This window comes from Ammospiza nelsoni, chromosome 4 (genome assembly GCF_027579445.1).
Source record: "Ammospiza nelsoni isolate bAmmNel1 chromosome 4, bAmmNel1.pri, whole genome shotgun sequence".
Taxonomy (NCBI): domain Eukaryota; kingdom Metazoa; phylum Chordata; class Aves; order Passeriformes; family Passerellidae; genus Ammospiza; species Ammospiza nelsoni.
The window spans coordinates 52,299,816-52,317,660 of record NC_080636.1 but is presented as its reverse complement, the minus strand read 5'-3'; the positions used below and the strand labels follow the sequence as shown (position 1 = coordinate 52,317,660).

At 39.4% G+C, this 17,845-nt stretch overlaps 1 protein-coding gene across 2 annotated transcripts; it reads right to left on the bottom strand.

The window, feature by feature from the left end:
- Positions 1 to 636: 636 nt before the first annotated feature.
- On the bottom strand, positions 637 to 15,218 carry LOC132072343 (glycerol-3-phosphate acyltransferase 3-like). Of its 2 annotated transcripts, none has more exons than XM_059470587.1 (12): positions 15,063 to 15,218; positions 7,967 to 8,039; positions 6,079 to 6,349; positions 5,622 to 5,696; positions 5,228 to 5,317; positions 4,819 to 4,912; positions 4,417 to 4,532; positions 3,624 to 3,679; positions 3,194 to 3,279; positions 2,472 to 2,600; positions 1,994 to 2,073; positions 637 to 1,551 (listed from the first exon to the last, which is right to left on the bottom strand). In XM_059470587.1, exons 1-12 carry the CDS (start codon positions 15,216 to 15,218, stop codon positions 1,437 to 1,439), a joined length of 1,341 nt encoding a protein of 446 aa, XP_059326570.1. In that variant the 3' UTR covers positions 637 to 1,436. The 2 variants fall into 2 exon arrangements, with proteins under 2 accessions (XP_059326570.1, XP_059326571.1); XM_059470588.1 differs by having other exon boundaries at positions 6,079 to 6,369; positions 7,969 to 8,039.
- Between the last annotated feature and the right edge of the window lie 2,627 nt (positions 15,219 to 17,845).

The following is a 17,845-nucleotide window of genomic DNA, read 5'->3' as shown; positions in this document are numbered from 1 at the left end:
AATTTTCCTTACTGCCTGGTGGCTTTCCTTTTAGCCTGCATGGCTAAAAGCTGTGCAAAAGGGCAGATTCTGCTACTGCTTACCCATGACACCAGCACTTAGACTGACTGATTCACCAAAGAAATTCACACACCTGTAGCAATGCCAGGCCTGGCCAAAGAGGAGAGCTCAGTTCTGTGCTACTGTTAGCCCCTCCATGGGATATTGTTTTTCTAGACTCTCTAGGGCTGGGTAGAGTTGTATCTGTGCATCTGTCCCTCTGTATTTGTGCAAATACAAATACATGTATATAGCATGTATTTGTGCTCACCAAGATTGATCCTCTGTCTTTTCTGAGACTTCAGCCAATGGGCTGCTGTCATGTAAACATTATTAACTGTTCTTACCAAGGTCTGTCTTTAGAGCACCTTGGCCAAAACAGCAGCTATTTGTGTGTTTCATTAGGGACATTCAGATGGTTAAAGAAGACTGATCCTTTGATATGAGAGCTACTTACCAGGAGGGCAAATATTTTATAGCAATAAATGCTATAGGAGACTATAGAATATTCCCACTGCCTACTCCTTAAGAGCACTTGCTCTGTTCCTGGAGGTTGGGCTTGTCAGAGGCCAAATCCCCAGCCTTCACACCCAGTGGTAACACAAGCAAGTAGCTATCTAGAAATAACATCAGCAGAGGACAGTGGATGTCACATCATAGGCTTTCTTTAATTTGTGTAATGCACACAAACAGACTCAAAAAGGGATCTAACAAAACCACAAGATATGATTTAAAAACACAGGATATTTTCTGTTACACTGTCCTTGGCTGTGATTAATTTACCTCAGCTTCACACACCCAGACATCAGGGACATGATGCCCTGGACACTGTTCTGCTCTTTGTCATAGCAGAAAATATTCTACAATGCCATCCCTGGTCTTGTGACATGGAGGAGAAAGCCTCTGCTTTTTCCCTCTGACATAAAACACTTCCTCTCCAACATGCAATTCAGAAAACATATTTTGGTGAAATGCTTCATGTCTTTTGACATCAGGAGATCTATCTCTAGAGCAACATGGTTACTGTGGCTCACAGGAGCATTGCTAGGCTAAGTCGCTGAGAGAGTCTAGCAGTACGGGGGTGATTTATTATAAGTAACCATTTAAGTCCTCAAGGTATTGCAAATATTTTAAAGTCATACTTTAATGAACATAATTAATTTTACTGTAGATTCTTCTCAGCATCAGGGAGAACTTTATTAGCATATTTTATGTTTTCCTGTTTATAAAATTAGAGTACTTTGCTTTAAATAAGGATATTTCTTTATTGTTTCCCTGCTGTGTCACATGCAAAATATCTTATGGGAACAGAAGGAAAACACGTTTGGCTTAATATAAAGCCAGTCTATTTTCTGGTAGAGATAAGTCATGGAAAAATGAGATAAAATAAATAGCATTTAACAAACATTTCCATTTCCCACAGATCCATTTTCTATTACTATCTGGCAATATTTTTTCTGTTGCTCTTCCTTGAAAGACTCTTTGACCTTTTTCCTTTTCAGTCCTCCATCCCTGAAAGATACAGAAAAGAAACAGCCTTAAACTCACTTCAGGGACAAAGCAGAAAAACTTTACTATATTTAGACTATGTAGTCAAAGCAGTTTCCACTCTTAATGTTGACATCTGTAAGACAATGCTAAGTGATTTATACTGCCAAGATTTACAACACCACAATGCTCTTCTTTTAACCCAGCATTTAACAGGCAAGTAATTAATTTTCACCTAATACTGCCTGCTGTCTAAACCCACCTGTCAGCTCTGTTTCTCTCTATCTGCTATATTATTCTAATTATTCTAATGTAATTGTTCAAGTAATAAAGTAACATTTTCTGAATCAGAGTCAGTAAGGGTGGTGGACTACAGTGTAAACAAAGCAGGTTTTAAAGGATTCCATGCTAATATTTCAGAATACAGAGCACCTTTAAAAACAATTCCAGAGGTGTTGCTTCTTACCAAGGAAGCACAGACATTCCTGCCCGAGCAGCAATGACAGCCTTGACTCTGTCAGCAAAGTGAACAGCATCTTCTTCTTCCTGAAAAAAAATATATGCATTAATTGCTTTACAACAGACATTTTCTCTGTGCCTCACTTAAATAGATAGGTTTTGTCAGAGAGCAGGCAGTAGGATTTATGAGCCAAATGTAAGCAGTTCCAGCTGATCCTGGTTTGCCAGTCTGGTACCAAAAAGAACTACATGGGAGGCTCTCTGGTTTCTGGGACAGCCTCAAACAACACACAGCCTGAAGTCCCAGGTCTGGCCAGAGCAAGGGATGCATCCTAGATAAATCCAGCACTTGGATTGTAGTGTTGCTTCCTAGCCTCTGTCCATTAAGTTATCAATAAGGATTCAGAGCACCTTGTGTAGTAATGCACACCTCCTTCCAGACAGTATTTCACAAGCACTTTCAAAACATACAAAAGTGTAAGAACCTCTTTGACCATCGGTGGCAGGTACCACACATTGCAGACAATAGCCCAGCTGGTTAACACATTAAAACCATAGGTCATAATGGAATGCTTTGTGCTGTTCCAGAAGGCATCTCCAAAGCGGGGGTCATACTGGAAGACAAGAAGAATAAGCTGCCTTGGTTTAAATCACATAAATGGCTCTTTTTTTTTTTTTTTTGGCCACAAAGTCACAATTCAACTTATTAAATAACGGGCAAATCTAATCACACCTCCTGAAAGCATCAGTAAATTCAGAGTAAAGTTCCAACATTTATTACAAGTTTCTAACAGTTAGCATTTACAAGCAATGCATGATGTCAAACTGTAACAGACCTGCAACACAACTGTAGCAAAAGATTTATTCAAAATGTAAAATCTTGTCATCTGCATATATGCTGACTACAAAGGTTTCCTTGACAATGCTCACACCAGTTTTAAGAACTTACATAAGATCAGGTAACATTATAGTGCCAGAAAAAGTAACTAATATTTCCAGATCTAGAGTGACCTGGCTAAAGCTATTCAGAATGACTTGAAAGTATCAAGAAAACTGCCCTTATCCTCAGAGCACATAAGAGCCAGGACAGAAATTACACGTTTCCCAAACCACAAGTTTCTGTCTCTCAGGGCTTATTCAGTACTCCCTGATGTGAGAAGCATTTGCAACCAATCCTTCCATGTTCAGAAAAGTGCAGTTACAGTACCTTGATTGCTACTGGATGGATGGTCCCTCCTACCTCAAAGCTCCCCTTCTTAAACATCATTACAGATGTGTTGTTAATGCAGGTGCCTGGTCAGAATTAAAATAGATGAAGGGCTTAATCCACTCTGAGAAAAGTATCAGGAAATTAATCCTAAACTGTCTTAAGGAGACTTAGTTCTTAAAGAAGAAAGTAAGCTTTAGTTCTGGAACATAATCTCAGAGCCCTGTATGTCTTCATTCTCTTATATGCTAAAGCAAATAAACTGTCATAAAACTGTTGTAAAATACTAGAACCTGACCTTTAATATCTCGTAAGAACTAATTAATTCTACAGACTAAAAACAACCACAGTTCTAAAGACTGGATATAATAAACTGCACTCAATGGCAAGAAGTGAGATGAGCAAAAAAATCAATACAGTTGATTCTTACCTTCTGGGAAAATTAAAATGGGTAACTTGGCCTTATCTGCAATGTGTTCTCTAAGTCTGTGGGGAGAAAACAAAATTTCAATGTATACTTCATATTTGTTTTGTTCAAGAGTCTAAACATTCATTACCTCTCACATAGGACAAGAAAAGCCCTTGCCCAATTGCCTTTCACCCTGTCAGTTGCCTCATCTGGAATATGTTCTGGTTTCAGGCCTTTATCTCAGTATCTCTTGAATTTAAAAAGTAGATTTTCTACAAAGCTCTATGAAGTTCCATTTTAACCAGAGAATGGTGGTTCTTGAAGCATGTGAAAATAACTTCCCAGATTCCAGCTATGAATGCAGTCAAACATTTTTTAGACTGAAAGATATTCCAAATTTCTAGTTTTCCTGCTTTCTAGGTTCCCAACATCAGTTTTACATGTATTTAAGGATTCCCCACGTTTATTTGACAGGTCACTATCTTACTATATTTGCTGCATCACTTAAAACCACAAATATCGCCACTAAGCAGATTACTGACACTAAGATCGGTCATTTTCCAAGACAACTGTCTTTCCTACAACTCAAAAGCATGGAGCTCCTCTTTGGCCTGCATTAAAGGACAAAATCAAACCACCATACATTAAAAAAAAAACAACCAAAAAAACCCAAAAAACCAAAACCAAAACAAAGCAAAACAAAACCAAACCAACCCAACCCAACAACAAAAAAAGATGATGACAAAAAATGGCAACACTGATGACAAATTACCACACCTGACCAGACAATGAAGCAAACACCTCACTACCTTACTTTTTCCTCACCAGGTGACGGTCTTTCATTTCCGAGCGTTCAAACAAGACATGCTGAGAGGTTCTCATGCAAGATTTTTGAATAAGTCCCATAAGCCCTCCGTGTACCTGGCCAACCTGCAAGTCCAAAAGAAACTTGTTACAAAGCAAACACACACACACACTTAAATGATTAAATTCTAAACACAAATGCAAACATTTCTAAGCTTATTGACAAATTATACCAATCCCCTTGGTCATGCATGTGCACACACCTGCTTGCATCTAGTTTTTTTCAGTTCAGAATGTGAGTTTGAATGCTGTCAAATCCCAAATATTCTATAAGGAAGTTCACCCTCTTACCCAATGCTCCATCTATGGACATCTCAACATTACTGATATTTACCAACTGTCTTGCTCATACCAAGGAATAGCATCCATCACTGGCCAGGATTAGGACATCCAATGGAGATGTGTGGTTGGCTACACAGATGCCTCCTTTCTGTGGTTTGTTTTCCCTGCAATGACAACCATAAAAGTAATTAATGTTTATTTTCCAGACTACAATCCCAGTCAGGTGGCAAGCACTATCTAAGTGTCTGAAGAGTACTACATCATCTACACACACCCTGCCAATACACAGCAGGAAACACAGGAGGGCATGTGAACATCCTGAGAGAGTCTGGATGATCCAAACAGCTTTTTGGATCAAGTTGTACCATCACCAAGTATCCAGGCAGTAATGGAATAAGAATCCTGCTCCAAAACTTGAGATGTTAAATACTGCAAGAAACAAACTCCAGACTAATAAAGGGCAAGGTGGCAGCACTCACCTGTTATGGAAATGAACAAGGCCACTCAGACATCGGACACCTAAGGTGGCACATATCATCTGGACCTGGTTGCTCAGCCAGCCTTTAACTCTAAAAGAAATGAAGCCATAGATACATTTCTAGTTCTATGGAGCCACACATGCAATGTAAACTCTCTGAGTTATCCCAAATTGCTGTTACTACAAAGACCATACTAAGGTTCACACTGCATGTCTGCTTCCAGATGCCATTGCCATAACTTTCTCTCACAACACTCTATAATTTTACAGGAGAGAAAAAGTCAGCCCGTGATAGTCCACATCAATCCTCTGGACTTCAGCAGACTGTTCCAACTACTAGTTCAAATCCTTAAAGAAATACAGAAGAACTGAAAGAGCCCTCAGCAAATACCTACCTGCCATTTGGAAACTGTCCCACTACAGTAGTGGCCAACACCAGCAACAGGATGCTGAAAACAGACAAGCAGATGCTACAAAGTAAAACAATCTTAATTAAATGCCAAGAAGCAAAACTGGAGGAGTAAGCAAGAAGGTTTTCTTACTTGGCTCTTTAATCCATTTCACAATGCTTCCTTCCAGCATTTAATAGCATCTAACTAGCAACAAACTACTTGCTAACCCGCACAAACCCCTTAATCCAGCTTTGCTGGATTTTAAATGCAAATTAATTACTAATAAAACATATGTAACATGAGAAATTTACTTTTTTTTTTAAGGGATATTTGAGTTTAGTTGGCTTCTTGGAAAGGTCATGCCAGATTCTCCTTCCTCCACTAGCCAAGAGTATATTATTTCACACCTTCTGTAAAAAGTACTGTGAAATAGGATCCCAGCAAATCCTGTGTGGCTCACCGGAAAGGCAGCAGGAGGCAATACCGAATTAGGATGCCAGTGACCCACACAGCAGCCAGTTTCCAGCTGACATGATGCAGGTTGGCATTGGTTCTGCTGAGGAGATTCCAGGACAGCAGCTCCTCAGAGGAGAACCGTTGAGTGACTTCATCCTCTGCAACTGCCTCACAGCCCTTCTTGGAGAAGTACATGACATCAGCAAGGCTGAAACATCCTCGGCATCGGCCCACAACCTCCTTCTCCATGGGAGTCTCATCTCTCTGGATGATCCCTGCATGAGGAAATGAGCCCTTCTTCCACAAGGTGAAATGAACAACATGGATTCCAAAGAGAATATCAAGAAATACATATGCTTTTTAGAAACAGCTCTCCTACTCAAGCACAATAATGCATTGCTATGCCTTATTGATGTACTGACAGTTCATTCCACAAGTTACTTCTCTAAATGCGGGGGGTGTATATATGGGAAAATATATGTCCAATTGTGTCAGGAACCCACGCATTACCGAGGAAACCATGGGCCACAGCAACTACGTCCAGATATGGACAGCAATCCTATGCCATATATCGCCCCTAAGTTGCTGAGGAAGAAGAAAAGGATTCTGATCAAGCTGCAAATAAAACCTTGACCACAGCACCTACTTCATTATTATTTACCAAACAACATAGGCACTCAGACCTAGAAATATATACACTGCCAAAACAGCAGATCCCTTCTGGTGCCTTGACTCAAATTCAGGCAGAGTTTGTATGATTGTTCTTGCTGATGTTGATTAGCTTTATTGTTTCCCAGCTGTAAAAAACACCTTCCTCTGCATTTTTTTTCTTAGAACCTTCTATCTCCCCCCATCCCTTCTCTGCTTAGAGTCACTTCCCTACCAAAAAACTTGAAAGTGCCTGGGTTTCTCCCCTCCCAGACACACAAAGCATTACACAGACACATTGTGCAGGAATAATAACAACACATTCTTGCTCTGCTATTTGTAAAATCACACCCCACAGGACAGCAATGCAGCAAGTCTGCTGAGGTCACTCTGAGACCAGATTCTCATCTGGCTGGTTACAGTGACTAAAATTCTGTTGGTTCATACCAGCTAACACTTGGCTTTTTTGTTTGCCTCCCCCACATCTTTTTTGTTTTTTTTTTTTTTCTTTTTGATGGGGTATATTGGATGACATTAAATATGCATGATAAAAATACATTAATTTATCTTGATCAACCTACCTCCCCCTGAACAGAATCACAAAGTTTTCCTCCATCTGCACTTCAGTAAAACCTTCAACTCCCAGGAAATCATCAGAACAGAAAATTATTAGCTGACAAACCAAGCAGCCTACATGACTAATCACTAAAAATGGCACTACAAGTAAAAAGATAACTATGAGAACTTAACTCTTTGATCAAAGAAGGAAGGAAAAGTAGTTGGGAAAAAAATTATTTGGATTTTATCCTCATGTCTAGAAAAGAGTACAAATTCTATCTGTGATCCATGGGATGCTGTAACTCTTTTATTTGCGAGCTTGGACTTTTTGGGTGCTAGGAGTTACAAGAAGCAAAAGATAACTATGCAGAGCCATGTCAGGCACAAAGAACACTAATTTATCCCAATCCAGTAAAGAGAGAGCTGATGGAGCCCAAAAGCAAAAAACACTTATGAAAACAGGGATGCTTCCCAAATGCTTATCAGCAATGTCTTTCTATATCCACACTAGTCTCTAATTCCTTTTATTTACAAAACTCAGAGATTAGATATTTTATAACATGCTTATGTAGGTTTATAGCTTCAATGGATATTTGCTCATCAAACTCCTTTCTAAGTAAGATTGTTAAATAGCTGCCTTTTTACAAGATAAATAGTGCTGTGTCCCCTTCATCCAGAGATCTTACCAGTGGAGATTAAATTTTCAAGTGCCATCGCCTTCTGCTTTTTTACTCCCTCCTCAATCTGCAGGGTGGCCCACTGTTCCCAAAACAAGAAAAGTAGATGATGATGGTTTTCATTTCATCATTTCCAGACATTCTGCAATTACCTCAGGTGAATTGTCTGAGCCTCTTTTACCCCTGCCAGGTCTAGGATTTTCATTTTTCAAACTCAGCCTGAAGCGTGCCCTTCAGACCTCCTGTTTCATTTGTTACACAGACTACCTTCTGCCATTTCCAGGAAAAATTGTTTGGCTCAAACTGCTTTTCAGGACACAGGCAGTTGTTTTTTTTTTTCTGTAGGTCCAACAAATTACTGAGCTACCTATGAGACTCTATAAGATCCAATACACCCAAAACTCTATCTTCTCTAGTTAGCTGCAGGCAATAAGATTATACAAAATAATATCAGACATTAGAGGTATGCCAGAAAAATATACCTGAAAATTTGATTTTAAAGAATAAAAGAGATGAATTCATTTTGAGGGCATTCAAGTGGTTTCTGCTGATAGAAAACAGAGCTGGCAACATTGTGTATCGATAGTATTTCAGAAGAGCAGCTGTGGTAACAAGCTTTCACCCTTCCCTGTATTCATTTTTTTGGGCTAAACCATTTCTTCTCCTTGCATAGAGCATCATAAAACTCTCCATTAGCAAAATCAAATATAAAATTATGCCTGATTTTTGAAGTTTTCCTAGTTTTGAATGTTTTCATCATACATACATAGACATATAAATAGTAGCTCCCATGAGTACTAAAATCTGGCTGTATTTCTGTCAAGGTACCTGCCCTAACAAAGGGCATAGGAGGCTTGAGTGTAGGCTCTGCTCATTATTAAAGGCTCAGTAACCCACTCAGTTTATGCCTTCACCTGCTATTAAAGGTTCCCATCTACAATACATAAGGATCCATCTGTTTCATATAAACTCTTGCTAAACAGTGTATTTCCCTCTAGCTATGTGCAGCCACACAAGTCGCCACAAGGCTGATCTCAAACAGTCTTCACTACATTACAACATGTCTCATGTGCAAACATCAACCAGCTTTTTGCCACCCTTAAGTTTTGCATGCTCTTTCTGTAGCTATCAAAATTAAGTCAGTAACGAAATCAAAATGGACACTTTGCCTTCACATATCTAGGATATTTTAGTTACCCGTAACTGACCTTTTTTTTTTTTACCAGCCATCATAAAAGAAAAGAAAAAAGTGAAGGCAGAATAGGCTTTAATGTAGTATTTTAAACTCCATACAAACCTTCTTTAGTAACACCATAAATCAAACAACCTCCCCAAAAAAGAAATTTAAAAACCTACACCACAGAGCATCATCTTTTCTATACTTCCCAATTATTCTCCTGAAAAGGTCAACAGGAACATCATCTCTCAATCTTTTGCAACACAAGGAGAGTCATTCAGAATGGTGGAGCCAGGTGGAACCAGGGGATGTCATGAAAACAGCAGCCCACACACTGAGAAATGAAAGAACATACAGAACAGGTACAGGAACGTTGCAAAAGAGAGTAAGTAATGGCAAATTTAACCTCTTTACAAAATACTGCTGGTCCTCATCTCTTCCCCAACATCCTTTAGGATAGTTGCATGGCATTAGGGAAGAAAAAATATAAAACATAAAATATTTGAAACTGACAAATAAAGCCTTCTGCCTTAGTCTGTGCTTTCCTGTTTCCTGTCTACCACCCTTATCTTGCCTATCATTGTCCTCCTACATAAAAAGCACCTGTCAGCTGGCCAGGACTGCCAGAAATGAGCTTGCTCATACTGTCTTGAAGGATCTGGAATACCTCCAGGAGGCTGGCTTTTAATGCCCAGACAGAAAAAGGGTGACAGTCACTGACCAAGCTGGCTCCAAAAATACATGTTAATTAATCTAAATGAGCAAGACATGTCAAAACCCACAAAAATTTACAAAGCTTACTAGTAAATTATAAAATCTTGCCTCCTAGCACAGAGAAAGAGTGAGGCAAAAGTGGCAGACTTAAACTAAATAGTCAAGGCTATAAAGGCAGCGTCCCAGAAAGATGAAGAAGAGCTTTCAAAGGCTGAACAGTTACACAGGGCTCATTAGCTTGGGAAAGAGCTGGCTGAGATGGCTGAGACAGGCATCTGCAAAGTCTGGACTGGCACAGAGGAGTTGCTTAAGGAGCACTTATCCATTTTCTCTTCTACTACAAGACTGAGGCTTACCATGGGAAAGCTTTGGGCAGAGTATGTGAGTATGAAAAAAGGCAATATATTTCCACAAGCCATCATGGGACATGAAATTCTCCTAACTCATGGCTTGGCATGGGAGACTGAAGAACAAGCAGCGAGGAGGGAACACAGCTGTAGAGTCACCCAGGCCTTAGGCTTTCAGTCCAGCCATTGAATTGACACCTGTCAAAGCCATCTGTCTGGGTCAAACTCTGGACTGACTAACTCTGCAGTGGCTACTGTGCTGTTCTGCCTTTGGTAGCATCTGTGTGTAGAATTTGTTTTCCAAAATGAAGTAAGGCTTTGTGATCACCTTTGTATTGCACAGTATTGAGACAGAGCTGTCACGCTGGTCTCTGTTGCAAAACAGTAATGAAAGGATGTTTTAAATACCTTACAAAAAAACCCACAGATGTTGCAACTAACACAGAATTTAAGTATTAAATGTAGCAACTTCATTCCTACACCTGCTGACTGAATGATAACTCAGATGTTGTGCTTTCCCTCACTCCCATTTCTGAGGTGATGAGGATACCAAGTCCAAACACCCAATGGCTGATCCCACCTGAAATACTCAATACTTGACAGGTTAACTCCAACAGTGCAACAGTAATTTGTTTGAGCTTTCTGTAATTTCATTCTAAATAAAATGAGGGTGCCCAATACTGCTTTATGTTAATTACTGCCTTCACAGGACATGACATGAAAGACAATGTGGAATGTTCATTTCCTGAAATCTCATATCTTGCACGATTTTTCCTCCTTTTTTGCTTTTGTATTGAGTACAGCTCAATCCTCCGTCTTTCCATACTAAGTAATAATTCAGTTTTGCCTCTCTTCCCATATTTTACTACCTCTTCTCCCATATTCTCACAAAAGGTTTTTCTAATCACTCATTACATGAACTTTTCTCAGTCTTTTCCTCATGTGTGACAAAAGCTCATGGGCAATTCTTCCATGTAAAGTCTTCCACTACAGTGTCAAAGAGAAGCTTGGTAGGTTTTCAGCATGAACTAAAATCACCATCTAAGATCAAGCACTTGTGACCTCTTCACTCAACAGTGGTTTCTGCCTGGCATTATTTCCCCTTGCCCATTACAAACATGAACACAGATCAAATAGTGTGAGTGTTACACTCAGTGTCTGAGATGATCTGACTGTCCACCCTCAGGCTGAGAAAAGGACTCACAAATCTCCTGGCTGCTCCATGGGGACTGATGAAATGGGTTGAGAAGGGGTTGTTTGGGATAAAAGCACTGATATATAATTTGTTTGGGTTTTGATGGAGAGGCCAGCAAGGATAGCCATGTATTTAAAAGCACAGCAGTGCAAGTTTTCACCAGCTGAAGCGTCAACAACATCCGCCATGCTCCAGTAGGAGTTCACAGCATACGAGCTACCTCCATGTACAAGTGAGCTCTCAATGCAAAAACTACTCACAACTTTTAGATGGCTGATTTCTTTTTCTCTAGAAGCAGCAATGCTCCAATTTCATACAGAAGTTCAGATCTTGTAGAACTCCAGAACATTTCTTGGCAAATAGAGCTACAGCTGTTTAACGTGTTTCTTTGACTCTTCACAGGGCTCTGAGAGCATGGCATAGATTTCATCCTAGCAAATGCATCTTCTTTTGCAAACACTAGAGTAACATTCCTGGAACAGCTTTGCTAATATCCTCATTTCCAACAAACCCCAGGATGGACAAAGCTCAGAGAAAAGACATTATTTACAAATAAAAGTTTACAAGCATATGTGAAAGAATAACCCTAACAACACCCAAACCACGTTCACCTTTATAATTTCTATAAATACTTGAAGGATAATTTAAGGGTAATAATAAGAAAAATTATGGGCTAATATATATGCAATTGAGAAATTACTGTATTGGAGGTCTTTTGCTATTATATTATCCATATGTCCTAAAAAAAAAAAACAAAACCCAACAAAATCCAAACAAAAACCCAACCACAAAAAGCACCTGCAAACAAAAACAGTCACCCCAAATTTTCAAACCTTGAATCTTGCTTTTATAAAATGATTTATTTTCTTTCTAAAATAACAAGTATCTAGATTCCTTGATGGAAAAGCAGCAGAAGGTAAAAATTATTTCCATGCATGATTACATTTTCCCCATTTATTCCAATCACCACTCATAGTGCTACAACACTTCAGTGAAGTCAACAAATCAAAGTGACTTATCTCATCATATGCCACCATTACTCATTGCTTAGTGATAGATCTGAAAATCTGAGTTTTATTCTGAAACACCCTTTTTGCTCCAAACAAATTAAGTAAGGTCTAAAGATACATTTTCTTTGAAAACAAAATTTAATTTTTTTTTTTTACTTTGAAGTCCTTGATTTCAGTCTCCACTCTTCTATTTTTCTCGAGTTGCCAAACATGGAGGAAAATAAAACATAATTTTCCTCTGCTCAGCTGTAAGAAACAGATATAAAAAACTCCTCAGGCGAGAATGTTTCTATTAATTTTGCTGGTCTACATAACAGACTAAGTAAAATGCAACACAATGGAGTGACCAGCCATAGTGCTCAAGGTTGGATTTTTGCTGCAGCATCACCCAGTTCTTTGGCACTCCCTCGAGCAGTGACATTCCTGCAATATAGACAGCAGTGTGCTAATACATGACTAAGCATCTTCAGCATTTCCAGCTCAGCTCCCTGGGAAGGCATCCTGTTGCACCATTCCAGAGGACAACAGGAACCACAGATGGTCTCTGTGCATTATCCCATGATCAATATTGCAGGAACACAACATCACAGCTAGAAACCAGCCAATACCTCTCCAGGGTTTCAATGTCAGATTTTTCGTATCTCAAACAAGCCTGCCATAAAGCTGTCTTATCTCAAGCTGCAATTTTAGCTGTATTCTGGTGAAAAAGCCCCAGGACTCCAAGAATAGGCTCAGCAGTTCCATGCACAAGCTTTAACCCAGAGTTTTCCAGTCCTACCCTTTCTTCCTAAGAGCCTAGTGTGCCACATTACAAGCAAAGGGGACCTAACACGCCCTCCATTCTTTCTCCCTCTCATTTTCCACCAAGATAGCTCTTAACTACTTTTGTGGCTCAACGAGAAGCATTTGACAATACTTCAAAGAAAACCACTGGAATTAATTGTAAGATGAAAACAGCAGAAACTTTTCTTTTGCCCACAGGACAATTAGGGAACAACTTTGAACAAAAGAACAAAATGAGCCAGCCTAAATAGCAGTGCATGGAGTTGTGCTGCTCCTGTTATTAGCTGCTGTGGCAGCAGGGAACGAGACACAAAAGGCTATAGCAGATCGCATAACAATTAACTTATTTATTTTTCAGTACATTGATCCTCCACATTGTGAGCACTGAATTATCACTAATAACCTGTTACAAAAAGTGTGGAGAGAAAAATACTTCAAGTGCTTTACCAAAGAGAAGTACCTTCCTACATAAAACACACACTGAGTGGGTCAAACATCTCTTGGAGTTGGGAAATGCACAGGGAAAAAAGAAACCTAGAAATTATTTTGATGTCCACCAACTGCAGCAGCGAAGTTGTCTAAAGACAGGTTTGATATTAGAGAAACTCTTAATTAGGGATTTAATTAGCATACCACTGTCTGATTAAAAAATATTTCACATATAAAGGCCAATATTACATACAGCCACCACAAGCAGTCATTGCCCACTGACATCAGTATCTGAAAAAAATAACTAACCCCTAAATTTTGTAGTCATCTGCACTATGCTAAATGATGTTCAGACAGCTGAAGACAGACACTGCTCAAGAGCTCCTAATCAGTATTAAAACAAACAAACAACCCTCCCCAAACAACAACAAACAAAAGAGAACATAAAGATAAGACAGAACTGGCAAGGTAAGACAGTCATGATATTAACTGTATCACACTGTTACAGACATGTTCTACTGCAAAATTACTGCAGATTATTCCAAGGGCTTAATAATAATAGCAAAAATAATAGTAACATGTTTCCTACCACAAGTAGAAAGTAAATTCACAGAAAGCAGGTTTATGCCAGAAGCACAAAGTCAATCTACTGGAAAATGGAAATGTTTACTGTTCAATATGATGAATTCACAGCACCTACTTCTGGCTGGTAATGGATATGAAACACAAAACTTGAAAAACTAAATGAGATTCTGGCTTACAAAAAGCCCCAGAAACCTTTTATTGATAGAAACAGGATCAGAATCTCAGCCATTATCTGTTTATCTCTAGAAAAATTCCACTTTTAGAAGGTTGCACACAGATTCCTTTAAGTCTTGTACAGCAGAACTTGTAACTGCTGGATCCCCCAGATTTATAACTGCGTGAAGCAAACACACAGAATCGGTGTTCTTACCTGGAATATTAATTCCATGCAATTAAAACAATCCAAACAAAACCACTGAAACTTCCATACATCTAAAATACACATTTTTATTACTTACCAACTCCACAAACTAATAGATCTTTTTCTTTATACTTCACTTGTCATGAGTATTCTACTTGCATGAAGCATTCTAACAAGCATGAACTAGAAGAAAATACCATGGAATCTCTACTTTAACCAAAAAAAACCTCAAACCAGAAGCAATGATAAGTCAGCACATAACCAGATACCATTAAAGATACCCCTCAAAAGATTATCATATGAAATAAAGCTGCAAATAACACATGCAAGTTAATGGATTTTGTTCTCTTCTGAGTTTTATGGCATTTGATATAAATGCCATAAAAGTCAGAAGAAAAGGTATGTGTTTGCTACAGAACATGCTTAATAAAAATTTTATTTTTATTTTTTATTGAACATATCCTGTAGCAAACATACACCTTTTGAACTCACATCTCAACTTACCTCTAACATTTTAATTACAATTTTCACATAGCAATGACAAATCCCCAGTGACACTCGAAATATCGAAGGCAACCAAACGAATGCCACAAACAAAAAAATCCAGACAGACAAAATCTTGCCTTCTGCAAGGCCATGACCTTCTCTATTTTCTTCCATGTTTGCCCCTCCAAAATGACAATCAGCTGCCTTTCTGAGAATATATGCTCATCTGTAGTGGAGAATCTAGCAAGCTTCAAGAGACAGAGGCAAAGAAAAATGACACATTCTAAGAGCCAAAGCTGTCTCTAAGAGAAGGCTGTTGCTCACTGAAGACTGACACTACTGATACTCTCAATGATAAAAGTAATTTCTACCCTTTGTCGCGCCCTAACTCCACCCACTTCCTTGTAATTGATAAGCGTTTGCTCACCAGGGGAGAAGAAAGAAAAAAACATGATAAGTAATAATATATGTTAGATAATTAGATGCTGCCAATAAGGAACCTTGTCAATGTGACAACCGGTTTTCACAGGGTGTCCTGCCAATAAATTACAATACAGAACTAGGTGGGTGTGTTTTTCAGACTGCCTAAAATCTTCTCTTATTCATACACATGAAGCATTTCTCCAACTGATGTTTGCACAAATCTGTGACTTATTCACTCAGATTTTCTATTTCATGGTGAGATAACTGGCTTGGTTTGGTATTTGAACAAATGAATGAAAGAGAAGCTTGACATGCAAGTCGGGCTTTTTCTATTTTATTTTGTTTTTTAATAACACATTTGAAATGAAGATGCAAGTTTCAGCAGGCAAGGACTGACAAGACAATAAACCTGCTCCCTCCACTCTATCAGAAATTCACCAAAAAAGCCTGTATTACAGGGTTACAAAATACACTGTGGTGAAGTAACAAGTCATCTATCTTTGGACATATTCAACTACAGAATTGAAATGCAATAGACAATCCTGTTTCTCCTTCTAGCCTATCAAATTTCAATAATTTAATTCAGTATTTTTTAGAAATACCCAGCTCAACCCCTTACAGCCACCCTTCTCTTGTCTTTTTGCACGCATCACAGATGATATAAAGGTGAATAACTCTAGAACCTCAGGGAAGCCCACCAGATTCTTGTTTATAATCTTCCCACAGAATAAATGAACCAGCCTTGGTGGAAAGAGGATTTAGGGCACAACTTCCAAGACAGTGACGTGCTGGTCCACAAAAGATTTTCCCTTTGCCAATACATTGGTGTGTTTGTCTGAAGCCGGGGCTGTCCTTTTAAAATATTCCCATCCCCAAACACCGTTGCTTGGTTTGTGTTGTGAAGCAGCTAGATTCCTTATAAATGGAAGCAGATGCAAAGATCCTGTGTAAAATGTGCATCCAACACTGTCCAGGCAGGAAGAGAAGCACAGATGTCAGAGGGGGCTGCACCACCTCTAATTTACTCCACACACCCAGGCACCGGACTCCTGACACTCACAAGCCCATGTGAATCCATGGCACACTTCTTGTACCACATAGTGAGTCTAGTAGCTTCTGTACCTCCAGATTTGCTGCTGCATGATATCCCTCAGGTCTTTCAAATCACATTGCAATCTTTTCCAGCAATATAACTTCTCTTTTGCATCTTTTCATTACTTAGCTTCCTCACCTTTCTCTCCCCTTGCTGGCCGCCTTCTGAGCCTTCTGTATCCTCTACAAAACCTCACTGGTTTGTTTTTAAAGTGTTTCTGCCTTCCCAATGCTCTTTCTCCCAGTGACAACGTTAAGCCCCTCACTCTCCACCCTGCTGCTGCCAGGTACACCATTCACCACTATTTCTTATCTGCCCTGCCAAAAGGCTTCTCTAGGAACAAAGCTCCACTGTCAAACAGCTTCGGTCACCCATTTCTCTTTAGCTACTATTCCTTATTCTCCTTTCTGGTCTCTTCCTCAAGTGGCTTGCCCACCTCACACACATTCCCTAGCAGGGCCTGTGGAGAGCTGGAGGAGAGGGCGTTGATCCACCTGGCAGCACTTGTGAACAGCTGCCATCAGCCTCGGCACAGGGGATCGGTATGCACAGAGCCTAGGTGCTAAAAAGCCCGTGGGCGGGAGGGTGGAGGTAATTTCTGGGACCTGATTTGAAGCAGGAAAGGGGGGCAAAATGAAGTATTGCAAGGAACAGGAAGATGTGACGACTCACTTGGTGGGATGCCTCAGCAGCAAGTTTAGGCACACACAAGACAGATAATTTCTTATAAGCATAAAGACAGACTTGCCTAGCCTGGGTGGGAGGAAGAAATTTCCTCTCCTGGATAAGGTAGAGTTGTTTTTCATTCTGTGAAACCATATAAAGAAAGAACTGAAGAGTTTCTATTTGCCTCTGTTGAGGTGGACAAACCGTCCAGCCCAAAGGTACTACAAGATCCATATGGCCAAGGCTCTTCTTACAATTACTTTTTGCTTTATCCACTTTGTACCTCCTGAAATAATAAAAACCATTTTGATGTTCTTACTACTCTGTTGCCATTGATGTCACATGGTTTGGAGAGAAAAAGAAGCAAACACACAAACAAAAAAACTGCACCTCAACCACCCAAATTGGGAATGACACCAAAATCAAGGAGATTCTGCACATCTACGTAGTAACAGTATGGAATAAAAATTGTAATTCAATGGAAAATTGTCCCAAAACCCACTACAGAATAAATCTGAGTACTAGAACTTGTCCAGTCATGACCAAGGAGTTTAATTTTGTTAAATTTCTGCCAAAAATGGCTGCTGAAGGTTCTAAAGCATCCTTCTGCTCTTGAGAC